At 40.8% G+C, this 27713-nt stretch overlaps 1 protein-coding gene across 1 annotated transcript; it reads right to left on the bottom strand.

The window, feature by feature from the left end:
* Window positions 1–412: 412 nt before the first annotated feature.
* On the bottom strand, window positions 413–27516 carry GTF2B (general transcription factor IIB). Its single transcript, XM_042786391.1, has 7 exons — window positions 27416–27516; window positions 24783–24889; window positions 12886–13019; window positions 5306–5452; window positions 5040–5169; window positions 4154–4435; window positions 413–2569 (listed from the first exon to the last, which is right to left on the bottom strand). The coding sequence occupies exons 1-7, from the start codon at window positions 27430–27432 to the stop codon at window positions 2436–2438; spliced, it is 951 nt and encodes a 316-aa protein (XP_042642325.1). The 5' UTR covers window positions 27433–27516; the 3' UTR covers window positions 413–2435.
* Window positions 27517–27713: the final 197 nt, after the last annotated feature.

Raw genomic sequence — 27713 nt, 5'->3', positions numbered from 1 at the left:
TGTGGGGGGGGAACGCAACCCTTCAGCGCTCCCAGGCGCTGCCCAGCCACCTCCCAGCAGCGGGTACAGGTATGAGCAGAGAACCCCAAACCTGTCACCACCTGAGCAGCAGCCACTCTCCTTGCTTGCACTTTAGGCTCTACGTGTCATACAGCCCTTGCTACCACTTAACCAAGCGAACACAAGAAGGGAGTTAGCTGAACCAGGCGGCCGAGCTGCAGCCACCTCTTCTCCAGCTCCGCCCCGGGAACTCCAGCCCCCCCGCGGCCCAGCAGCTCCAGCCAGGACCACAGCTCGCTCCTGCGTGACACGCTGCTCTAAGAGAAGCCAAATTCCTTAGCTTCAGAGAAACAGCTCACTAAAAGAGCCTGTAGCTGCCTAAAAACGAATTCAGAGTTAGGCTATATTTGTCCCTAGAATGCTTCACATTAACCGTAGTCTACAGGGACCAGGAGTAACCGGGTTTCAGAAGACTCAGCCCCTTCAAGCATATTCCTGGTTCTGCCTCTCTGGGCTGCACAGTTCCTGCCCCTCCACCCCCGGGAAGGTGCAGGGACTGCTCCCAGAGCCGCAGGAGGAGGCAGGGTCGAGGCAGGAGAGCATGTCCCTGCCTCCATCTGCTGCCCTCCCACGCTTTGCACAGATGTACTGAAATTTCAGTGCAGACGACTTCTGTATGTAACAATTTCAACTGCAAGCACTCACCGTTCCCACGTCATATATATTATCCCACGGCATAATGCCCAAAAGCATTTAAAAGAGCAGCATTATTGTAAACAAAAGCTTCAACCATTTTTAACCTGCATGTAATAGGTTTAACATACTGATCTATTGTGAAAAGCACCTTCACAGTAGAAGAACTTTCACCTTTGCATTTCCAAACTGTAACTACATTAAAGGTCAGGCCCAACGCATCACACCTCCTCCCACAAAGGAGGCAGGCAGAGCAGCTCAGAGCAAGACAGGGAAAGCCCAGGTTATAGAAAACGTTGCAACAAAGTTTAAGGAAATACATTAGACAGTAGAATACAATCCCTCCAAACTACCAAGAACACTTGTAACATCTGCACCAGAATTTTTCATGCGTACAACCCAACAGCTTCAGTGGTGTAACAGAACTGTACAATCTTTGTTATCTGGTTACAGAAAAAAAAGTGTTGAGCTGTCACATTTCAATAGTCTCGACTGGCAGAAGAGGATTATTAAAACTAAACCAGCAAGAAAACAGGGAGGGCTACTGACAATTAGTGCCATTGGCATGGCACACACAGCCTTCCCTCTGGGTGGCTTTGGACCAGATGTGTAGCAAGCTGACCCCTCAGCTGTTCATTTTGGTAATTAAAATGAATTTGCACCTGTGATACAAAATTAACCCAGGAACTAGAAGACTTCCAGTTAAGTACAGTTGTTGCTTTGCACACAAAGGGACACTGTCAGGAGGAAACTAGTTTTCAAAGCTGTTCTTTTGGGGAGGCCCGAATAACTTCTGGCCTTCGCTCCTCCGCACCTGGCGCATCGTTTCAGACCGGGAAGCGCTCACTGCCAACACCACCGTGCCAAAACCTCAACCCTGGGCCAGACTGACAGGTCAGAACATTTAACAGGGACTTCCACTAGCCACATTTTTTACCTTCCTGTGTACATACCAAGCATCACAAAGTTGTCAGGAGTTCAACTAAAGAGTCCTTATGTTTCTCTTTAGCTGCTACATCATTACGTCAAATTCACAGAAGCAAAGCAGAGACACATCAGTGAAAATCCAGGAGACTGTGCCAAGGATGCGACTAATCCCTTCACAACCAATTTGGAAATCTTCAGCAGCAGTTGTGCAAATATTCAAACCACTTTTCAGCAACTGCTTGCACTCTGGGTTAAGTCACCCACGCTCTACTGTACAGCTAACTACAAATACTGAAGCCATGCTAGAGATTACCAGTTGTCAAGAAAGCGAGTGAGCGTTGAAAGAGCCTGGTGACCCAGCCCGTAAGTATGAAGCCAACCCTACCATCCTATGGACTGCATTCCAGTTCTCAGCATGTGCAAGTCAAATTGCAGTCATATTCACAAGATGGTAAGTGTTTTTGGAAAACAGTTTATTTGGGAATTACATAATATTTTAAATTTTCCAAAATACATCTTACTAGATCCCTACAAAAGAAAACTAAATAAGTACAATAATATGAAATTAAGCTTGTTGCGACAGTCATTAAATATTTACTTCCACTAATATATACATACAAAATGCCACACAATGAGCTTGTTTACCCTTGGAATGTGTGCTGCGTTCCAGCAGTTACGCTCCATCTCCATATCCTCCAGTTCCACAACATGAAGACTCAATATTAACACTTTGTACATCCTTTATTATAGGCAAAAATCAAAAGTTTGTTGTCGTTGGGGGTTTTAAGAGAAATTAAAAGTAACCCTCTGCAATTTCACAGCTGTGGTAGTTTGTCTACTGGGGTGTCAAACTTGAAGTCTGCTGGGAAGAGATCTGGAGCTCGAGGATAGATCAGCCTGTACGATTGTCTAATCGTAACGTCAGCCACACCAGCAATATCACCGATTTCTAAGACAAAAAGCAGATAAGTGATTAGTTTTCACTTTTGCCATTTGTATTGAAGAAACCAGCAAGCATATTTTAATCAAGTAGCGCTATACACTTCGCTTAATTCATAACTCTCCCAAAAGCCTGGTAAAAATGGTGACTAATATTTTGCATACATGAGTCTGTCTTCTCACATGCCATAATTCAACTTATGCTATCAACCTTGGAATAATATCAGTTTCAAATTGGCAGAGGGCCAAGAATGCAAAAATCATTAGAAACATCTACTGCAAATTCAACACGTGCCCAGCAATATTCTAATAAATCGTCACCAACATCAGGATCTTCATTGCGCTTTAATTAAATACAAGCAAAAACAGTAAAAAACCCCTTAGGCATAGACAAAAAGCAATACCTTCAGCTAAATATGAAATACATTCACCCCAAAATGCACAAAGAAAATAGCTGGATACACAGAGCACTGTAACAAGCAAAGGCAACACTTGTTTGGGATGCACAGAAACTTAAAATTTATTCAAGATCTAACCAAATTTGGAATTTAAACCTTGACCTGCATGAAAGCCTTCAGCATTGTCTGAAGACACTGAAGGAATATGGAGTAATGTCTGTATCCACGGCAGGCAGCTGTATTTTGTTTTAACAATCACTCTTAAGAGACATAATCCAATAGCTCAAAGCAAGCAAGGATTAAGGCACCGTACTGCTCGGGCTCTGGATCACTCACATGCCCAGGAAACTGCCAACATGATGAAAGCTCCAGGAACAGAATAAGCAGCAATTAATACAGAACAGAGTGCCACAACCTGACAGATAAAGGTTAGTCTTTACTTAACAGCAGCATTCCACTAAGAAATTACTAGTTTTTTAACATTTCTGATCCGAACTGGACCAGACACATCTACGGAGCTTCCACAGCCAGCTCCCAGCACTTGGATCCATCTGTCACACACCAAGTGCTAACCACCACAGCCTTAGCTCCCTGCCTTCCCCGCACACTGCCCCCACGCAGGCCTCATTCTCTTGAGCCCCAGAGGCTGATCCACGCTGCCCTCAAGCTGAAGAACAGCCCTGAACTCTTTCCTGGCTTCCTAAGGGCTACCCTACCAGAGGAGAGTGATGCCAAAGGCGATCTGCGGCCAAGCCTGCCATCCCACCACTTTCAGTCTTTATCACAGGCTTGCAAGAAGTCAAGGAGCATATACTAACTTACATGATTCCCTGCTACAGGCCCAAGTTTGCATGTGGAGTATGTTGGAGCAGCAGAATGCACAAATGCAAATACTGGCATGGGTAAAGTTAAGATTATGCTCATTTGAATGCGCTAGTCTACTGCGTTCAAGAATCCAACTCCTAGTGCCAGAAGAAAGCAAACTCTGTTTACATTAAGCACAGCCAATTACTCAATTTTCATTTTGGGGAGTGGGAGATCCTGGTTTGGTCTTTGCTGTGTGCAGTTAGAATGGCAGCATATCACTGCTCATGCAGACCTCATCCAAGTTCTACAGTAACACTGAACTTTTTCAAGCAGCAAGACGCATAGAAGGAAAAAAAAAAAAAAAAAAAAAAAAAAAATTCAAATTTTACCTTTCTGTGTTCTTTTCTCTGCAGAAGCCTGTGATGCCATGTAAATAGCTGCAGCTGCTACAGAGATAGGGCTTCTCCCAGGAACCAAATCTAATTCCACAGCTTTACGAGCAATATGTGTTGCTGCCATCTGTACTTGTTTGGGAAGACCCAGATTAGAACAGAATCTTGACATGAAGTCTCCAGTCGTAATCAGATCAACACTGGTTTCGAGAGCTTTCAAAATAAGTTTAAAACACCGGCCTATTTCCTTCTTTGAAATCCTGGACACTGCACATATTTCTAAACAAAGAATAAAAATTAAACTTTAGGCTTGACAGCATTTGCTCCCTCAAATAATCAAATTTGATTCTCAAAATATTAAGACCCACAAAGAAGGCTAATGTCATGAAGGCCACTGTCACTAAATAAGCTTTGCACATTTGTGAAACTTTCAAATCACTTCAGTCTGTGCACATTTTTCATAAAGAGCAAATTAATATAGCTTGCTTAGTAAGGGAAATCGGGTACCCAAAAAAGTTGTATCCCTGTCAGGGAAAAGTTGCACATATTTACTGCAGAACTGTTGATTCAAATTCAGTTACATCAGTCCTCATCATCCTCCAATCAAAGCACTACCTCTTAAGTTTCACCAACACTCAAAATTACTTTCAAACGCTAAATTTTTTTAATGCATTATGACCAAAAATCCCATGCCTGAGAGCCTACTCACTTCACAAATATTACTAATTTCCAGACTCCCTCCTACCCTCCACCCCAAAGGTGAGCCGTAGCTGAGGACAAGCAATCCAGCAAAGACCAGGAATGAGAAAAGCAACCTCCTACAGTGACAGTAACTAGACCTTTACTTCATGGCAAAATTTAATCTTTATTGCTAAAAACTTACCTTTAAATGTTCTTGGAACACCCTCTTGCCTACAGGCTATGTAGAGACAAGCAGAAGCAATAGCATCATTACTCCTTCCCTTCAGGCTCTTTTGCTCATACACTTGCTTGAATAAATTATTTGTTCGATCCTTCAAAGCAAGAAGACTAAATTTAATTAACTCTAGGCCATTTAATTAGCAGCAATATCAAAAATTCATGTGCTCATTATATTATGCTAACTAAGTCAATGCCAGAACAATTCAAGGAAGAGAGACATGAACTTACAACTATATTTCTAGGGAGGTTGATTCTATCTGCCATGTTCGTAATTTCTTTAAAAGCATTCATCATTGCACGATCAGAGCTGCTCATAGTTCTGCGATTTTGGTACTTTGAATTCCCAAATTCATCAAAACTTGCTGCACCTGTGCCCTGAAAATAAAAATTTTTATTGTCAATAAAACACAAACAACTTCCTCTTCATTTCAAGCACAAACATCTTCCAGCTTTAATACATCTTAATTCAAGGCATTCAGTTGAACAGTTGTACAAATAAACATCACTGAAGTAAATCATACGATCGAGCATTATTCCAAACACCAGGTTCTATAACTTGCACAAATCTCAAATCATTAATTGATTTCCAGAAACCATAGATTATGCAGGGACTTTTCCTTCCTAATGTAACAACAGTTTTAAGAATAAAATGAATAATATGTAGCCAGTGTGTGACACCAATGCTGAGGTCCAAGATTAGATTTTATGCAACCCGTATGTCATTTGGGCTGCATCTGCACTGTGGCAGACTGGCGAGTCAGAAAAACAAAATTTTATGGCCAACTGGAGACCAGTTGTTACAATGATAACTCAAATATGAAAATGAAGGCATCAGCAAAGAGAACATCCAAACCAATGACCTATTCAAAACCAATTTGATACTGTGCCTGCTAGCAGGTGCAAGCCTTAATTGTGGCAAAATGTAAATATCCATATATTCTGCCTTTCCAGGAAAACCATGGACCTCTTAAAAGAAAAGCCTGAGGTTTTAGGAGAAGTAAGAGCCACCAACTCAACCTGGCAACTTCAAAACAAGCTTCCAACATGCTGTTTACAACTGATAGTGAAAATTGCATACTTCCACAAAATATGCAATCGATTTTACAAGCCTAAGGGGGTCCAAAATGTTTAAGATCTTCAATTAGCCATCAGTCTGAAACATGTCTTTGACAAATAATACCATGTCAGATCAGTAATAGCTGATGACAACAACGTGGCCTGTAAGTTCAGAAGAGCAATATCTGTAATTAATATTGTCTTACATGTTTGCTGTCACAGTGTGTGGGGCCATGAGTTTTCAAGTGGCAAACACTTCTTCACAACAACTCCACATCATGAGTAGAAACCTGGATTCCCTGATTCAACAGGTATTTATTCCTTGCTGGCACCTTCAGACAATTTGGCTGGGCAGAGGCATCCAACTTTCATTGCAAACAGAGGATACGGTAGCTGCTGCAGACACAGACTACTGCACTGTTCTGTTTTGCCAAAAAAATAAGTAAGCATAAAGCAGATCTTGATCTGTGACTGACTGCTAGTCTGGCTATTGACATCCAGCACTTGCACACAGAGATCTCAAGCTGAAGACTCCACAACATACCAGGATGCCCACATGGTACAAAGTGGGGCCAGGACACAGTGAACAGAGGGCAGACCATGCCCCAGCACCACCTTATTCCTCTGAGCTGCCCAGACGGAATCAGAGCTTGTTTCTCCTTTCCTGATCCACGTTCTCGGGAATTGCCCTTCTATTTCTAATTCTACAGTCTTTCCCTGGTGCACGTCTGCATTTAATACATGTTCTCTGGCTGACACTAACAGCGCTCACTCTTGACCATTCTCTTACAGTGTTTCTCTTCCCTACGCCCAAGGACTCCAGTTACACCCCATTTCGGATGAGCACAGCAATACCTCTACTGCTGAGACCTGTACCCGTGGTGCACACACACTGGTAGGGCTGCGGAGATGGAGGACTCTGGCACAGAACCCTCCCTCACAACCTTCCCCAGCCCCTTGAACAGGTCCCTCTATAACAGGTGCTAGATTCGACTCCTTCAAACATCCTTCTAGATGAAAGAACCACACAGAAATGATCCTGACACTAACACAGCAGAGGGCTGCTTCAAAGGCAATCCTACATCCTTGGCAGGATGAACACCTCCAACTATCCACAGATTCCCAGTAAGGTTTAAAGGTAAACAAAGAATAAGAATCAAGTACAACAAACTTCAGGCCACTACGAGCATTACAAGCATATCTGCAACACTAGACCCTCCTTTCAGAAATCATGCCAGAACTTTCCTTGGCCCAAAATATACAAAAGTCTCTGGTAAAAATGCTCCTTCCTGGCCATCACTCATACCCCTGTTCCCTGCAATGCATTACAACATTTATGGGCATCATGGTCTCCTAGACTGGCACCATACACAAACGCTTACAGCGCCTGCATGTCCTCAAAACCCTGTAGATGCCAGAAGAGTGAACACAAGGGACTATCAAGCCTGAGAGCAAGTCCCCAGTCCCTGCCTGTTCAGGCTTCATGCCAGATAGTCCTTTACCAGGAAACACTGCTCTGCCCTGAGGCCACCAAGCATTCCCCTTTGCCACAGGGATTTTCCCTGTGCCACTATACAGTACCTACAAGATTTATTTCTTTTTGGTAACGGTTCTCCATAACATCTCATTGTTTACTTTCTTGCTGGTATTTATGATTACCTTTTCTTCTGAAGGTTTGATTACATATATTGAAACTACCAATGCAGCTATAGACAAGTACTGTTAGCCAGAGGATTTTGCCCTGTCCGTATGAGCACTCTCAAAGAGCCATAGCCGATATACAGCTCTGTGGTGGGCTGACCCTGGCTGGATGCCAGGTCCCACCAAAGCTGCTCTATCACTCCCCTCCTCAGCTGGACAGGGGAGAGAAAATATAACAAAAGGCTCATGGGTCAAGATAAGGACAGAAAGAGATCATTCACCAATTACCATCACAGGCAAAACAGACTCAACTTGGGAAAATTAACTTAATTCATTGCCAATCAAATCTGAGTAGGTGATGAGAAAACAAAACCAAATCATAACACACCTTCCCTCCACCCTTCCCTTCTTCCTGGGCTCAGCTCTGCTCCTGATTTCTCTACCTTCTCCCCAGAGTAGCTCAGGGTGACAGGGAGTGGGGGTTGCGGTCAGCTCATCACATGTTGTCTCTGACACTCCTTCCTCCTCAGGGGGAGGATTTCTCACACTCTTCCCCTGCTCCAGCATGGGGTCCCTCCCACAGAAGACAGTCCTCCACAAGCTTCTCCAACATGAATCCTCCCCACAGGCTGCAGTTCTTCATGAACTGCTCCAGCGTGGATCCCTCCCAGGGGGTGCAGTCCCTCAGGCACAGACCGCTCCAGTGTGAGTCCCCCACAGGATCACAGCTCCTGCCAGCAAACCTGCTCCTGTGTGGGCTCCTCTCTCCACGGGACCACAGGTCCTGCCAGGAGCCTGCTCTAGCACAGGCTTCCTATGGGGTCCCAGTCTCCTTCAGGTGCATCCATCTGCCCCAGCACAGGGTCCTCCCCAGGCTGCAGGTTGAGATCTGCTCCACCACAGACCTCCCTGGGCTGCAGGGGCACAGCCTACCTCGCCATGGGATTCACCACGGGCTGCAGGGGAATCTCTGCTTCAGTACTCGGAACACCTCCTCCCCCTCCCTTCCTCACTGACCTTGGTGTCTCCAGAGCTGTTTCTCTCATTCTCACCCCTCTGTCTGGCTGCAAATTGGTGTTGCGCAGCAACTTTTCCCCTTCTTAAATGCTTTATCCCAGAGGCAAAACCACAGTCACTGATGGGCTCGGCCTCGGCCAGCAGCGGGTCCTTCTTGGAGCCAGCTGGCTTTGGCTCTGTCAGACATAGGGGAAGTTTCTAGCAGCTTCTCATAGAATCCACCCCTGTAACCCCCCCCACCGCTACCAAAACCTTGCCATGCAAACCCAATACAAGCTCATAACTATAACAGGGTTGGAAAATACTCCTTCATCTCAACCACTTAAATAAACCACAGCAATTCTCCCTGAATTTGTTATTTAAATGCACCATCTACTTTCCCTCTGGAGCTTTCAATTGACTGACAATGCTTTGTTACTTCCATCCTTGACAGCCATGTTAGGAGTCCCTTTCCCTTCATGGAAAAAACAGAAGTCATACAATTTTAACTGAAATCAAATAGCCAACAGCTTTGTACCCCAGTATATCCCCTTTAATAGCAGAAAGTAGAAGTATCACCAACATCAGCCACATCATTGACTTGAGGCTATCCACAGCACCAAGGAATGCCCCCAGATCCACCAGTCTTCTTGCCCAGTACAACCAGCTCATTATACAGTCTGACTGACCCTTTCTTCTTTTTCAATCATCAGCCCTTGGCACCTTGACACTGCTTATCAATACAGCACTTCTGGATCCAGGCCACACAGACTGACAAGAGCCAGCTTCCTTTCAGAGGAATCTGATAGAAGGATAGGAATTCTATACCAAGAGATGGCATTAGTTTCTTGTTTGACCAACTGAAAATCCCTCATAGTTGCAGTCACTACAAAAAGGAATAGTTTAACTACAAAAGGTGACAAAAGACAACTTTTTCCACAAGACAGGTGGCAAAACTTAAGTTTTCTTTTAGATTCATAGAAAAGAGTTCTTTATGTCAAGGCAGATCTAGAAGGTGCTCGGTGAGTTATTTTTCTTGAATTTTACATAGGGATTTTAGAAATAACTATAATATTCTGGCAATTGAGTCACAACCAATGCCAGACTTCGCATGTCTCCAACTGATCTGCATTGTCATCAAATCAACTGCAGCACACAGTATTTACTTTCAGAGAGATATAGTTCTGTGACAGTATCCTAAAGATCTGCCTGAAGAATACAAACCACTTCCACCCCAGCCAAATATGCTATTCATTCTCCTTTGCAGACAAATTAATCTTTCTTCCAAAGCAGGCTGTTGCTGCCTCAGACAGATGGGTCCCTTAAGTACTAAAACCAATTAGGAACTAATCCCTTTGCATGGGCAGAGCAGCCTCTTTTTTTTGCTGCAAGCAGATACAGACTACATATCCCCCGCAGAAAGGAATCCCAAAGCAGCACCTCTTGGTTTCAAAAAGGAAAGTGACAATTCCGTGAAGCAGAACTGGCCCCCCTCCTTTACTATTTCAAGGCAACAGCAAGTCACGAGCACTTCATTGTTGTAACTGGCAAGTGGGTCGGACTCCACTTCCATCTCCATTCCCAGGAGTTTACAATAGATCTCGAATATGATGCGCCATGAGAATTATCAATGTCCTTCTCTTTTGGATTTTCCCTGACACAGATGGTGTTTTGGGAATTTTTGGGGGGTGGTGGGTGGTGTTTGTTTTAAAGATTCTATTATCTGCAGCTCTACCTCAAGCAGAAAGGAAACCTCCCTGTTCCCAGTCCCATGCAGAAGGCTAAAGCAATCTCTGGCACGCAAATCTGGGGTCCACTCCAGGCCATTCTAAGAATTGTTGTTAACTGAGAAAACGCAGTCTTACCCTGCTTCATTCTCTCAAATTCATGAAAGCCATTCTGTACTCTGTCGGATACTACTTATCTTCATGACTACACCGATTTCACCCTTGTTCAACCACTGTGCGGATCTAGATCAATCCTCATCCCAGCCTACTGGCTGGCAAGGACTTCAGAAATGTACCACTTCCTTGGTTTAGGCTTTTTTTGCTGCAAAACTCATACCCCTTCTGCACTGATAGGAGATTTCTTCAGCATCTTCTGGTGTAAGTCATTCTCTTCCTTCCAAATGACTGAGGAAAAATGCAGCTCCTGATAGAGAGTTCACATCAATGAGCTGACATCCCCGAACTCCTGCTCACTGGCAAGACAAACACAGGAACTCTTGTACAGAACACATCCTGGTTTGTCAGAGATTCCCCATTTCCTGTAGAAAATAATGTGTGTCTTCTGTGATTCCTCCCCATGCAAATAAAATATCCGCAGTAGGACAGACTGCTCCCTCTACATTCTCCCACATGATCGTGACAGTTCCAGTAGTAGGACATGTTTACTCAGAGTTCTCAGGTTAAATCGTGCCACGCTGACATTCCTGCACCTTGTCTTCACTGAACAGCACTCTTTGGTCATGCCTATTCTGGGATCTTCTGGTTAACAGCAGAACTGTTTCATTCTATGAACGTCCTCCTCTAAAAATTTTTAGTTTTCACTGAAAAAAAAAAACCTTTCATAGATGTTTCTTTATGTCTTTAAAATTCTAAATGGGGCTCTGAACCTCCACGGAGAAGAGGGTTAACAGCACAAGTCACTTCACTGGAATACAAATTCTATCTTCAGCTGAAATATCTTTTGTCTTTTCCAACATGCAGGTTCTAGGAAAGCTCAGAAGGTCATCCTACCTACTGAATCAAACTGAGCCCCCAGAAACAAACCCTGTACGTACACAGTCCCAAAACAAGGCAACAGTGTGAACCTGGAGCAAACAGTCCATTTCTCCATCTGTCTATACAGGTTATTTCTGACCTTTACCATAGCTGACCAAATCAGTAACAGAAATCCTAGCCCTGAGAACTACATTCTTTCTGGACATATACAAGTGACATTAAAACTCCAATGACTTCTACAGCACTGCTTAACAGAGCTACTTAGCAATGCCAACTTTTTTAATGGAGCGATGCAGAAATTTGTCTGCCTGAAAGGATTCCAAAAGCCACCACAAGGCATCCTAAAATCTGGTGGGCAGCTATACTTGGAGTTGTCCAAAACACAAGCATTTACTTGGACAGTACTTTGAACAGAAGGTCTCTTTTCACCAATGGTGAAAGATTAGCTGTCCATATCAGTAGTCATTAGTCACCTTCATCTCTTTGAAGAATTCTTGATATTGTGCACACTCCCCTATACTATATCTATCTACATGCATATTTAGGTATGTCAACTTCTTCATTCTAGTAACATCACTGGAACAAAAACTTCTGAGAAATCCTGGTGTGCATGTACCACAACACACAAAGCAATGATACATTTTTTTAATAATTCTTTATCAGCAACTGGACCATCTTTCATGAAACGTTCAAGAAACTCACAAAAATCAATTTGGATCTTGAAGTAAAAAAAATATAACACAAAATACAACAATTAAAACTTACCTGCATTACTATTTCATTAAAGGGAGTGCATTTACGCAGTTATTCTTGTTTGCTCTCTCATGGCATAAAGCAGGATATGGCTACACCACTAAATTTCAACTCAAATACATACTGAATACTTTCTTCTGGAGCAGTCACACCATGAAAGAATTCCACATTTAGTTCTTTAACGTTAACTGGAAAAACACATACAACATGTACGTAGATCTCTGGGTCTCCAGTATGAATCTGATTTATCTTTTATTACAAAAAAATGACAGTTACAAGTTGGGCAGTACTAGCTATTAAGGCCTCACAACTAAGTATCTGTTATTTCAAAATCATCTCAAATACACATGATAAGTCAAAGTGTTTCTTTAAAGATTGCAACATCAGCTTTCTATTTATAGCAGCATACCAAAGAGTGGCAAGTAACCCCAAAGAACTACAAACTTTTCTTTTGTTGAAGAGGTCAGACCTTTCCTGCTTCCCCCAGGAAAAAGCCACACTTTACGGATCATTGAAATGTAAGAGTTAAGTTTGGACAAAATTTTTTGTAAATACATTCTCTTAATTTCCTACAGACATACAAACATGTATTTGACAAAAACACTCAAGCTTAGTAAAATTTAGTATTTTAAATATTACCTTGCCAATCATTGTACTCAAGTCTCCATCACTCAACAAAGGATTCTGGGTATCCCCGACTCGAGATGGATCTTTTGTAGCTTTGTCATTGCTGAAAGTTCTCCACTCTGACCCTACGTCTATGACCCGGTCACCTGAGTTCACAGAAAGCAATAATCTGCATTAATGTAACATTTTGAAATATTTCATGAAACAGTAAGTTACACATCTGAGCTCTCTGTTATAAGGCAGCAGTCTGTTGGCATCCCCAAACAGAGAAGTCACTTGCAAGACATTATATCAAAATGTTTAGGAATCACAAGTTAAGTTAAAGGCAAAAAGAAAAAAAAAACTAAAAATGCAACTAGAGCTGCACATTAAACATAAATAACTAGAGAAATGCATCCAGAACACAAAGTTACAATTATCCTTAAAGAGTATCACGGGCTTTTCAATACACAAAAGGAATCAAGACCTTGATTTCAAGCTAGAGGTTGTGGTTGCCTACAGTTGTTCTCATCACTTAGACAAATAAGTAATTTATTGTAATTTAACAAGTTGAACACATGGCAAATGTGAGAGAAAGTGCAAATGTGAATTAACTATCATGCATATTCTATGCATGAGGTCCAGGTCCTTGGTACTCTGAAATATGCCACCTTCCAACCCACCTAATGGCAATTTGCAGCTCAGTTCTTGTTCTTGAAGGGACATCTGACCCTGCCCAACTCCACTTCATTTATGATGTTTGATAGTATCAACACACAATATATATATACACAACTATTTCTTCTGAAACTCTGCCTGCCCTGTTATACCTGAAAGAGTTCAAATACAGATACAGAGTAAGCAGAAAAAGCACTAAATCCACATTCTCTGAATGAAACAACTTTCCTTGTAGTCCTCTATTCATCTCACATTCATCTAAACCTTCTCTACAGCAACTTTTCAGATTGAGAAATAACCCTAACCAACATCTAATGCAGGCAAAAGCCCTACAGTAATCACAACGGTACAATCTTAAGAAAAAAACAACCAAACAAAAACATAGCAAGAAAACAAAGCAAAACAAAAAAAAACCCACCAAACAACCCCCTGCTGTTGGCAGTGCAGTTCATTCTACTCGCAGATCTGCTAAAAGCTGCATCTCAAAGGTGTTGCCTCCAAAGCAATACTACAGAATTGTTAAGAATACTTGTACAGAAAAGGACAAAAGAACACTTTCCTTAGTATTTTGCAAAGCAGATCACAGCTCTGTGTAGGATATCAGAATAAACTTCAATATAATTGCTACCCTGCTTTGCTAAATGTGAGGAAAAAGTCACTGCTTTTATCATTGTTTAAGTGCGTTGTGAAAGAAATGTCTGTAAAACAAATAGCATTGACTGCATGAAAAATTTCCAGTATAGAAGTCTTAGTGTGAAACCACAGAGGCTGATTTAACCTGGTGAAAACAAGCAGACAGACAAAAGCACTCTGCAAACAACAGTAATACAAGACACAAAGCTGGAGAAAACAGAGGAGCAATGGACAGTGGTGCAACTGCACAACTACTGGGGGGGGGGGGGCGGGAATCTATTCTCAATGAGGAACTTTATTCTTAATATAAAATTATGCAGGGAATATGCTTGAAGTTAAAAGCTGTGAATGAACTGTAAAAAAATCACCACAAACAACAAGAATAAATTTAGGTTAGAGGTGTTCTCATCAATATTTGCCAGACATGCTCACAGCTATGCTCCACTTTTATTTACTGCTCTAATGAAAACCAAGAGAGGGAGGGGGAAAAAAAAAAAAAAAAAAACACACACAAGACCCCCACAAAACAGAACATCAAAACCAAGAAGGGTAAGTATATAGCTGAGTAAAAGAAGGCACAAATTCATTCTCTCTGCTGCAAAGGTCTCCCCTCCCTGCAAGCTTAAATTAGTAGACAGCATGCTCCTCTAGCTCCTGGACTCTGTAAATATTTGATTCAGTAATGCTCCTTCTATGGCCTAGCAGTAACTTTAAGACAACCCCCCAATACTGTTTACAGCATCTAAAAAAAGCAAAATGTACTTAAAATTCTGGCATGGTATAAATAGAACACTGAGTACAGGGCAATGATGTAATATTTTTTCCACACAAGTGGGAATGACCTAAATGACTCACTCAGGGATCTGCCTCTTGTGAGTTATGAACCATTCCAGCTCTAACAAAAAAAGTGTTATATCACTGCCTGCTTTGGCAAACATATTACAAACAGAGGATTGAGACTACTATTTCAAAGTGAGAAAAGATTAAGTAGAACAAATCACTGAATATAAAGCATTCGTGTAATTAAGATGCGGTATGCAAATATTTGTATTTTGCCAAGAAATGTGCTGTTGCAGAAAATAAGCTTTTCTGTATACTCCCAGTGTCTTACTTAAAATATACAGTGGTCCTAGAAAGTACAGTTCACCTTTCAAAAGGCTTCTATGAAAGTGTGACACAAAATAGAAATATTAATGAAAATGGAACAGATAGGCCAAAACTATCCATAGATAGAAAATATACTCAGTTACAAGCAGCCAATTATCCCAATTCAACACAAAAAAAAAATTGTGGCATTTACTAATTTTAACTCTTCAAAACATAAAAACCACTTTAGAACTGTGATGTTTTTACAGATGTAAATAAGCCCTAGCCTAAGTGATTGAAACAAAACCTTAAAATATGAAAGTTAGTCTTACAAAAAGCAGTGTAAGGAATCAGCCTTTAAGACTAGTCCCAAGTTAACATTTCAAGTACTTAACTGAATTTGCTGGGTCATACACTACTGACTGGCTTTCCTGAAGCACCTGGAAAATAGGGCTGACAGTCAAACATAGGAGTAAAAAAAGCTCCCAATAAGTGCCTTATAAAATTACCTCTGCTTTCTCACATCATTATTATATTGGTTTTGGCAATGGCATCGAGCTGCGATACATATGGGAGTGGCTGCATATTCCCTTCATTACTTCCTTTTGATTAAGTCCTTCTGAACAAAAATAAGCTTCACTAGATATGGTTACAGTAGACACTCCTTTAATTTTCATCAGATGAGTTCATCTCCTCAGCTTCCTCCACTGAAGTACATACCAAAAATGCAGTTTACAGGACCAAATCTTTGCAGAACCCATCTCCAGACTGATACCCTGAAGCATCTTCCTGAACATATGAGTTTTTCTTCATTGCCCCATTTAATTTTGTAAACCATTCTTCCCTTATTCAATTACTCTTTAGAATAGAGACTAAGAGACTAACACATAGGCCTTAGTGGAAATACACACTGCAAACTCCACTGACTCAGGTTACCCACCATCTGAAAAGCTCATTTAGTAAAATGCAGAACTGTTATTCAGACTAGAAAACCTCAGACCAAGGTTACTTTTCTTCACAACTGCCAAATACAAAGTGCATGCGCTACAGAAATGCAAGAGTAAACTCAGGTCAGTATCAAAAATCAAAATATCATTTTGATCAGTTTTTTAAAATTAGCTTAAAACATCTACACATCACCAATTGTGTATGTTTACTTCCCTCCTAAAAACAGAAAGTGATTTCTCAAAGGAAAATATTTTCATTCAACAAGCCCTGAATTTGCAATTACATATTTATAGAGAAATAATACCAGCTATTTTAATGTTGCACTCTACTTGCAACAACTCATAATATACATGCATTTTATTCTCTTTCTGCATGTTGTACTACCTGTTATATGAAGACAATATAGCTGCAAATTTAATATGTTTCATCAAAACAAGAAATAGGATGAAATTCAAGCCTCAATTAATGTTTCTTCCATATCCAGTCTTGAAACAGTCCTGAGAAGGTATGTTCTTAAGTCTTTTTCAGAGAAGCTCTGCTGTTAGCTGTACATTGCATCAAGTTCTATGAATTATTAACTAATATTTTAATCTTAACATAAATATGGTAAAGTTTATTTGCACTTTGAATTACCAAAATAGCTATTGTTTCTACAGAATGTTTCATTCTTACAGTTAGCTGAGGAATCTGCTGCCATCTAGTGAGCACACATATTATACTTTTAACTAAGTGTTTTACAATGCCAAATTAAAAAAAATAAATATAGAATCACAATTAATTTCAGTCAACTCCTTATTAACCACAATAATGAGGTGCTGAGACAAACTACAATGAAAAACCTAGGTAGCAGACTACAAGCTGAGGAGAATCGTGAAGACACATAACTGCTCTCTTCCAGGCTAACAGTCTCAGCTCTCACCTTCTCCTAGTATGGAAGATACTCCAGTCCCTAAATTACTTTTCCAACGTTCTGCTGGACTTGCTCCAGCAAGTCTCTACTGTTCTGGTACTGAGAAGCCCAGAGATAGACATGTTACTCCAGACACCTACTCCTCCACATTCTATTTATTACCTTACACACTGCCCCAATATGTGGTACTCAGCTTTATAGCTTCCAAAGCATAAACTTAACTTTTTGTTTGGTTTTCTTTTTTTGTTTGGTTTGGGTTTTTTGTTTGTTTTTTGTTTTTTTTTTTGGGGGGGGTGTGTGTGTGTGTGTGTGTGTGTTTTGTTTTGGTTTGGTTTTTTTTTAAGTTTTTCATCTTTAGAACTTCTATTTAAGACCACATATATTAAATATTACCAAAGAATAAGCTCTTGGTAGAGGGTGGGGGTGTGAGTTGTCTGGAATTTTACAGTCTCAGCTTTTTCTACAAAATTTCCAGCCTTTGGTAAGCTAGCAATATTATTTGCAAAAAATTATCTTGTTTTCAATAAATTGTCAACATCACAAATGCATTACCACCAACAGCAACACCAGCCTATTCACATGAATCAGCTGAAATGACAGAACCAGAATAGGTTTTGAGATGTTAAACAAACAAAAAAATTCACAGAAGACCGACTAGTTTCCAGACATCATCAGCATCATACCAGTATCAACAGGCAGCTATGGATTGAAACAGATAGTATAAGCCCTGTGGGAAAATGACTGTTATAACAACACAGGCTTAGCAGCTCCTGCATATCAAAATTATTACAAATATAAAAGTACTTCCTGGCTTCCTAAACCATCAACTTGTAATAATTTTGGAGGAAGCAAACGAGAGTAGAAATGTTAAACAATTTGGTGGACAAGTCTGGTCAGTTGAAGTTAGACCTCTCCAGGATTTGCAGGCATTAAAAGACAAACAGCTCAAGTACTTGCAAAGGATGCGTCAAACTACAGAATCTCAACGAAAAATGTTGTGCCTGATCTACACTACATCACAAAAATAAGGGGCTTTGGACTCCTCCACCAGGAGTTCAGATCATTTCTAGCCCTTATTTGCCCTTAATCACTTTGCCAATCTGATAACGAAGCAAGTTAAAAAACAAAACAAAACATTCCCTCAACAGGATGATTCAAAATGTTAGATATTCCACTAAATAAATTTAGTACTTCAACTAATGGAAGCATTCCTCATAGTGGCTCTCAAACACCTCTGGTTCCCAGCCTAGAACCCATTGATTAGAAAATCTCCTCCACTCTCCAGGAAATTTCATGCTAAAAGCGGTGCTTATTACAAAGCCCAGCAAAAAATGCCAGCTTTTGACATCTAAAGTCTAAGTTTCCACTGTTACAAGCATTACTGCTGCAACAGCTAGAATCATCATCCTTGTCTTTAAAGCTGTGTCATGGTTGAAACCTGGGGCTGGCAGCCAAACACCATGCAGCCACTCACTCACCCCCCCACCCCTGGGGAACAGGGGAGAGAGTTGGGGGGGCAAGGTTCAGGACACACTTATAGGTTGAGATAAAAACAATTTAATAATCAAAATAAAATTAAATTCAAATAACAACAAGAACAACAATAATAAATATAAATGGGTAATGTACAATGTGATTCCTTGCCCCCCACGGACCGGCGCACAGCCCATGCCTGGCTAGTGAACCCATGGAAAAGAGAATCCTGAAACCACAACCCCGGAAGCCAGAGTGAACTTCCCGATCAACCTTCATCTATATATTGAGTATGATCTTAGGTGATATGGAATATTCCCTTGGTCAATTTGGGTTCATTGCTCTGGCTGTGCTCCCTCCCATCTTCTTGTGTACCTGCACACTAGCAGAACATGAGAAGTGGAAAAGTCCTTGTTTTCTTAGCAACAACTAAAAACATTAGTACATTATTAACAGTCTTCTCCTACCAAATCCCATACTGAATCCAAAACACAGCACTATTCTAGCTACTAAGGAAGGAAGTGGAAAAATTTTTTTCTATCCCAGCCAAAAGCAGGATGAGCTGAAATAGGCTAGACTTAAAACACAGACTATTTGAAAAGCTGACTGAAATGGGCTAGCCAATTACTTTCTTCATATTGCGAATTCCCTCTGTAAATCAAGCATCCATGAATGCTCATGCAAAAGTCAGCTATTCAAAAGTTCTTTAAGTATCAGCATCCTTTCTAATTAGCTTTCTCATGGATGCAAAGACTTTTATTTGCAAGGACTAACTTTTGCCAGACACTTTTTAGTGCTCTGGACACCAAGTGCAGAAGCAGTAATCAGATAGAAGGTGCCAATACACATCCACAGCTAAAGATTTCTGCCTATTTATTTAATCAGTACTTTAAATTGAGATTTCCCCTTTTAGTTTTAAATGTTGAAAATACTCCCAGAAAGAGGGAATCATGAACACGCACCCAAATATGGAAAGATTTTTCAACATTTGGAGGTATAAAGATACTAGAATGAACATAACTGCATAACTGCCCTCTACTGGATCTAAGTCAGAAGTATTTAAGCACCTTCTCCACTTACAGGCCACTACCAACAGCTTGGAAAAAAAAGGTTTCTTAGGTTTTCAGAAAATAACCATCTATGTAAAGACGCAATCAATCTTATGCCTAATGACAGACACCCTGGGTAATGGAACGGCCAGCAGAAAGGCAATTGTGAAACCCTTTCCTACTTATTTTTTTTCTCTACAACGCAACAAACATCTACGGTATAGTTAAAGCTCATCTATTCTTCATAGACCAAAGCTGAATTTAAGATGCACCATTTAGATCTCAAACTTTTCAGAAGCATTAGCCAACCAAATGTTCTGACAGAATTTTGTAACAGACTTACTGCTGACCACAAGTTATTGAAAATTTTTCCCAAAAATTCTTTAATTGAACACTCAGGTATACACAGAAGATGGAATAAACACCTGAATATAGGTCAATAATCTGATTCAAAGCTTTAACGAGTTGATACATGTCCAAGGATTCTCATTGACTGAAGACAAACTTATGCTTTTTTATTTAAGAATGCTATCCAAGAAGACTTCATACAAGAGCACTGTTCTCTAAGCCACACCTGCCTATTGAAGCAGACAAAGCTAACCAGTTAGAGAAAATCGCTTACTAAATGCTGAAAACAAACTCCTCATTGCTCCATCTCCTGCATACTACAACAACTTTTAATGAAACTACACAGAAGTTTATACAGAAACTTAAGGAAGAGTCTTTGATCAGAAAGGTATTCCTACCTAGCTGAGATGCTACACAGCTGTAACGTGCCACTAGGCTCATTCATAGCCCCCTCTGAAATGCAGCTCACTACCTTGCTACATCAAGAAAATTCAGTGCTTTGTATTCCACTTCAATTCTGCTTTCTTCAGCCCCTTCTGGCATATCAGCTGACTTCCAGCCTTTTTTACTGCCTAAAAGGTAGTGAGCAAAATAGCTACCTGTCAAGAAAGAGGATTTACTAGCCTTGTGTTCTTGAATAAAATGCTTCTCCCCCATCAAGTCTGTCTGAAGAATGAGATATGGTCAATGTTTTAAATGAACACAGAACTACTACTCCAAACCCTAAGAACTCTGTTCAGGAATTCTCAAGCCAGCACATTAACAGGTACTGTACCATATATCCTAGAATGATTTGAGAAATGTATGTATAATAAAACACAAGACTTATGACAACAGATAAACTTGGATATAGACTTGTAAAGTTTCAGATGATTGTCAACCCAGATCAATACCAAAACTCTATGGATAACTGCTACTTAGGTCTCTGACTGCTTTTCATGCAAAAGGCAATTAGCAGGAGGAAAAGTTAACAAGTTGGAAACAGTTACCAAAAAAAGATGAAACACCAGCTAACCCAGGAAATGTAACTGTGAAAAGGCAGATGAGAGTATTTAGTAGACTGAAGCTGTATTTTGAATCAATAATAAAACAGCCACCAGTTTCAGCCGTACTGACATCACAAGATTTAATTGTTTTAATATTGCACCGCAAAACACCACAGTTTATTTAGAAAAAGTGAAAAACGCTGTGCAAAGAAAAAGCGGCATACTGGATTTAACTTAAAATTTCAATCTTATTGAGACACTAAAAAACCACCTAGGAGTACAAAACATCTTTGATTAAAAATCTTTCTCAAAAATCCCTTTAAAAAGCAGTACTTCCAATATACAGCTCTGCCTAAGACAGGGAATTCCACTATTGAAGAGATCAGCTCCTCCTTCTCCTAGCTTTCAGCTCCCCCAAACTTTTCCATTGCTTTAACCTTTCAGCTACAGACCTGATAAATGCAACCTCAGTCATAATACTAATACTGATTTAATCTCATATTCCCAGAAGAATGATTACAAAACTTGAAAATTACCTATGCACCAGCTATTTTATCCTATGACAGTTTTTCATTTAATAAACACACTTTTCCCACAAATGTGAGATGTCAGTACTTTGCCATGGCAAACAAGAGAAACATCAAGTGGAAATACAGTTAGTTTAGTCAGACTCTTTGTTTTGATTTCAGCCAAACTGTACTAAAAAAATAAATTAAAAAAAAAAAAAAAAAACAAAACAGTGAAGTCACATCGCTATGTACTTTATACAATAAAATAAATGCACAAATTCAGCATTTATCATTCTGTCCCATGTATACCAGCAGTGCTCTTCAGACACAAAATTTTTAATTTTTAAATAAACCTGTAGCATTTCTTTGGCTATAGAGTATACTGAGTTTTTTTAGGGATTTTAACTGTTCTAACTGATCCCCTTCAGTGACCAAGATCTCACTAACTTTCAGCCCACCTCAAAACATATTCTCAGTGGGCCTTGTTCACATGAGCTACACATCATGACCTATGCAAGCCTTGAAACGAAGACCCACAACTTTTCTACGTAAGAACAGGAAATGAAATCACTAGTCTCTTAAAGGGAACACATATCATGGAATCTGCAACAAATACATAAAAGTTTCCTCATTTAGAAACAAAATTTTGTCTTTGCTCCTTTAAAACTTCCCCTACTTCACACGCATCTCCAGGAAACAGGCATCAAAAACTGTACCTGTTTCTCCTCTAAATTTTTTACCAGACCAGAAGAGAAAATGTTGAGCGTTCACACTTCTATTTGATCATGCACTCTTCAATTATTTATCTTCATCTGATAGTTGGCTTTCCAAACTAGCTGCTAGATACCCTAGCTAATGAATTGGACATATGCAGGTAAACTAAATTGCTGAAGGCAGGCAAGACAGAATGAGAACCACCAGCACAATGAAAGTAAATGTTAAAGCCTTTCAGTATAAATCCATAGAATGCCCTACTTACAAAACACTGCAGGCTTAAAAATACTTTTTACTCTACCAGTAATATTGTCTGTACAGAGGGTTAAGACCATTTAAAACACATTTTAAAAGTTCAATTCAGCAGAAGTTGTTATTAATATTCTAATGAGTCTGCTCATCAAAAACACTGACAATTTGAACTAAAGAAATCTGCAACACTATTGATTCACGAAAGACCCGAGAGTAAATCTCTAAAGGAAGAATACATTGTAAATAGGTACAGAAGATACATGAAGTGAGATTTCTGATAAACTCCCAAGTTTTTCAAAACGAAACATATCAAGCAGAACCTTTCCCTCTTCTAAAGCCAGAATTGTCCTAAAAGCTATGAACTGATCAAGACAGGCTTTTCTAAACTTTTCTTCAACTTCTTTGGCAGCCACACAGAGCTGAACACAGACAAAACTATTTTTAAGCAATAACTTCAAAGTTTATTACCGTATTTCAGTAATATTGCTGTGAACATTTGAATTTTTCACCAGCAAATTTATTATGATTCATTTATCAGAATTTATGCAATTCAAACCAGTCCTTTTAACAAAACAAGTAGCAAAACCCATGCCTTTTAAATGGTTTCATAGTCTTAAAGGAAACAGGTACTCAAGTTTAAATATTTTCACATTTATTTTAATAAGCTGTGTGGAAGCTTGCCTTTTGCATAAATAAAAGACACATATTTTAGTCACCTGGCTAAATTAGTACTACTACTGCTGCAACTTATTAAGCCTTTAGCTTTATGATAACAGCAGTATGAAACTTTTTAATTCAGTGCAAAACAAAAGCCAAAACAAAATCACCACAGTCTAGAAGAGAGGAATATAAAACCATCGGAAATATTTAACAACACTGAATGAATCACCTGAGCATGCACCATCAAAACAAATGATTTTCTTTTGGTCATGGCATGTTGCCATGGTTTAACCACAGCCAGCAGCTAAGCACCATACAGCTGCTCGCTCACTCCTCCCCCCCCTTCCAGTGAGATGGGAACATAATTGGAAAAATTGCAAAACTTGTGGGTTGAGATAAGAACAGTTTAATAATGAAAATAAAGTAAAATATAGTAAGAACTGTAATAATAACATTAATAATAATAATGAAAAGGAATACAGCAGAGAGAGAAATAAAACCCAAGAAAAGACAAGCAATGCACAATGCAATTGCTCACCACCTGCTGACCGATGCCCGAGCAGCGATCCGCCCCTCTTGGCCAAGTCCCCCCAGTTTATATACTGAGCGTGACGTCCTGTGGTACGGAATATCCCTTGGGCTAGTTCGGGTCAGCTGCCCTGGCCGTGCTCCCTCCCAGCTTCTTGTGCACCTGCTCGCTGGCAGAGCATGGGAAACTGAAAAATCCTTAGCTTAGGATAAGTGCCACTTAACACACTGATGTTTTATTTGTCGCTATGAACATTATTCTCACATTAAATCCAAAACAGAGCACTGTACCAGTATTAGGAAGAAAATAAACTCTATCCCAGACAAGACCAGAACACATGTCTAAAAAAGCTTAATAGAAATAAATGAGAAATAGAAACTCCAGAATGATCATAACAGGAGCGTGAAAAGTTTTCCATGCAAAATGAATAAAGACAGTAAGATGCTCATCCTAGAAAAGATACATAACAATGAATATGCAGCACATTCTATGACAATATGGTTCTCTCCTCCTCTCATTCCAACAAAGACAAAGACTAAAAGGCCTTTCATATTAAGTATACTTAGAAACACAGTTTAGCCTGTGGAAGTTGCTGCCACATGAACAGGGTAGAAGAGCTCAGCAAAATTCCAGAGGAAAAAATGGGTGTTTACTTTGGATAGTATTAAAAGCCTTAAGAGAAGTAATTAATAAAAACAGGTGCTGGCAAGTATACAGAGAAAAAACCTTCAGAGCAGAAGATAACCTCTAACTAATGGGAAACTGAGATTTTTTTTTTTTTGTAAGCAAGTTATTTGACAAAGAGCTTTTATTACATTTCTTATACTTTCCCAACTGAAACAACAGTCATGATTAAAGACAGAATACTGGACTAGACAGCACAATATTCTATCTAATCCAATACTACAACATATTTTGAATTTTCAATCTTTAAAGACTGTTTGATTCTTTTTATAATGTAAGAAGTTACCAGAAGACAGACTATTTAAAGAAGTAATCTGTTAGCCAACAGAGTATCATAAAAAAAAAACATTTAGACATCAAGAAAAAGCTTTTTGATACTCAAATTATCATATACCAGTTTTGTGGGAAAATAAATCAACATGCACAATTTAAGTTATAAGGTAATTCATAAAAATATGAATAGCTACTTACCCACTACTAGCCCACACTCAGAACAAATCATATCACCAGCTCTGTAATCCTCTACTAAAATGGAATCTGGATGGTTTGGGCAAGTCACTCTTGGAAGTACATCCAAACTAAGGAAAAAAATATAAGTATTAATTACTTTTAATCAAGCAGGATGCATATCCAAAAGTATAAGAGTTCCTTGCTGAAAAGAACACTTTAATACTACAGCATTTACAGTGATTTGAGTGATAGAATATTAACCTAAACACCTGGACTTCATCTTTTATTTAAATGCTGTAACACTACATTTGACAATCAAGACTTAATGTCATCTTAAATTCCAAATTTTTTGTAATATATCTTGTACCAAAACTATTTCAAATTAATACATAGGAAAAAAAAAAAAAATCTAAATAACAGACTTGATTAAGTGTAGTCTAACTTGCAGTCTATCACTAAACTAAGTTCCCCAAGAAGTTAGTGGTTATTGTTTCATTCCAAATTAACATTTTCACTCATTCTTATCAGATCAATATTACTTACCAGGTCCTTAATTCAAAGTAGTGCACACACCACACGTATCTTTAGAAAACGGCTGATTCTATCACTCTTATTATTTTCAAGCATTTGAAGAAAAAATCCCATTTTATATTAAGCAACTCATTAATTGTGAGATCTTAACAAAAAACAATCCGTTTATAAAGAGAATTATGTGACAGCTGTTTCTGATAACAGGGATCTATCTCTTTCATATCCACACATCTTCAAGAGTTACATCAGATATAAAAAACTTGCTATAAAGTATTAGTGCTATTTAACACAACTGTTTTTAGTTACTGACTAGAGTAATAACAAGTTGCTTCTAACTAAATGTTTTAAAAGTAAACATTCAAGCTACTAGTGAATGTTCAGTAATTCTGTTAAAACTGATCATTTCAAAACTGAAGACTTAATACAATTGGGGCCTGTATATTAAACAAAGCCGTTTTGCTCTATCTAAAAAGCAGAGGGTTGATGACAAAAAATTTGTCTTGAGTACCCAACCAAACTCAATCTGATTATGCCAAAAACTAACTTCTAATCCTTTCAATTGAAGAAAATGTCCTATTAAAAATTAAATTAATCCAAGCTCCTCTCTTCCCACCAGTCCATTATTTCAGTCTAATCCACACATTCCATCTTAATTTTTACTTTTTAGGTATTTCTGATGAGTCAAAAGTACAAAAAAAAACCCACCCCACAACTCCAAAGATTTTAATCTAGTGACTGTTCAGAAAAATATCTAAGACTTGAAATCAAAATTGAAAATTGACATCTCTCAGTATTAAAGCCTCGAGAAATAACATATACATGCAAAATCTTCAGAGGTAAATTATGCTCAAAATACTAGATAAAAGCCTTTTAAATTACTTTCCTTTTCACTATTCCCAACCAGTAGTTTCATGCGACAAAACAACTGTTGACAAAGCATGTGCAGTCATCTGACATCTGGTATTATGCAAAAGGCTAGTGACACACTAAGCAAAAGAAAAAAAAAAATCCGGAATCCTGAAAGTGTTTTGTTTCAGACTTTACCTTCACAAAACGTTGTAAAAATTAGTCTTCCTATCCCAATTTTAACTCATTTATCTAGACGTATATGCTATACTCCTTGTAACATACAGGTTCGGTGTGCTAAGCCAACTATACTGAAGGAAAATGCATGGCACGCGTGTAAAATTCCATCTCAGCAAACAGCTCCCGAGCTGCAATGAGACTGCTAGGAAGCACTCCCTAAATCCCAGGACAGGTTTAGCAGGAGCAAGAGTCGCCCCACGGTCCGCTCCACGGGCCGTCCTTCATCCCCGACTTGAAAGAAAACCTCGATACGTCTCCAGGGAAAACGACTGATTCAGAGCCGTCTGGCCGCTGCCCAGTGCCGGTGCGGATTTAGGGTGGGAGCCTAAAAGCTGTTTTCAGGACCCGATAACCCGGAGCCGAGCCCGGGAGCCGCCACCTCGGCTGCGAGGCGCGGGCGCGGCGGCCGGCCACACGCTGCCGGGCCGGGCCGGGCGGCACCGGCGGCTCCGCGCCCGCGGGACACCGGCCCGGGCCGAGCGCTGCCCTCCCTCAGGGCACGGAGGCAAGGCGCTGCCGCGGAGAGCGCCCGGCCCGACAGGAAAAAGGGCTCGATCCCAGGCGCCGGTTATACCGAACTCGCACTGACGAGGGGCCCCGGAACCGAGTCACAAGTCGCCACAGAATCCCCCAAAACGCTCACTTCCTCTCGCAGCGCTATCGGCTAACAACGACGCGTAGAAGGCGGCGGCGAGCTCAGCCCCCCGGCACTCCCGGCCGCGGGCGGCCCCTCGGCGGCCACTCGCCCGGCCCAGCGCACGCGGAGAAGCCCGGGGAGGCGCGGCCCTTGCCGGCCTCCTGCCAGCCCCGGGAGCCGCACACAGGGCGGCCCTGACACAAGGGGAAGCCGGTGCCGAACCGAGAGCCGCGCCGAGCCGGGGACACCCGTTCCTCCCCGGATGGCGGCCGAGGCAACGCGGCCATTTTCCCTCCCTTGCTGCGGACAGGGAGAGATGGCGGAGCCCGCGCCCTCCCCCGCCGCCTCCTCCTCCTCCTCCGCACGGGCCCCTCGGAGCGCCCAGGCCGGCCGCCCGTACCGGCTCGTGGACGCCATCTTGCCTCCCTCCCGCCGCAGCCTGAGCGAAGCCGGGCGGCAGAGCGACGCTCCCCCTTATATACCAGCGGCGGGGGCGGGGCCCGCCGGGCGCCCGCTACGGGTCGCGGCGAGGGAACAAACAGACGCGAAGCGGCAGGTCCCGCCCTGCCTCCGCGGCCCGCCGGGGAACCGCAGCCTGGCGCGGGGGCAGGCGGAGCTTGCACCGTCCCCCCTCAGCAAGCCCGACCCGCGGCCCGGGCAGGAGCGGGGCTGCTGCCACCGGCCCTTCCCGCCGCAGC

Source organism: Tyto alba, unplaced genomic scaffold, assembly GCF_018691265.1.
Source record: "Tyto alba isolate M040663 unplaced genomic scaffold, T.alba_DEE_v4.0 Super-Scaffold_1000006, whole genome shotgun sequence".
Lineage (NCBI taxonomy): Eukaryota > Metazoa > Chordata > Aves > Strigiformes > Tytonidae > Tyto > Tyto alba.
Note: the sequence above shows the minus strand (reverse complement) of the source record. Positions and strands in the feature narration are given on the sequence as shown.

Excerpts from the sequence above, each read along its gene's own strand:
- GTF2B (XM_042786391.1), bottom strand. Across the intron at positions 5,453-12,885 it reads TGAGTACAATGATTGGCAAG|GGCACAGGTGCAGCAAGTTT; the intron begins GTAATATTTAAA and ends TTTTATTTTCAG. Across the intron at positions 2,570-4,153 it reads AGAGAAAAGAACACAGAAAG|AAATCGGTGATATTGCTGGT; the intron begins GTAAAATTTGAA and ends TTTTTGTCTTAG.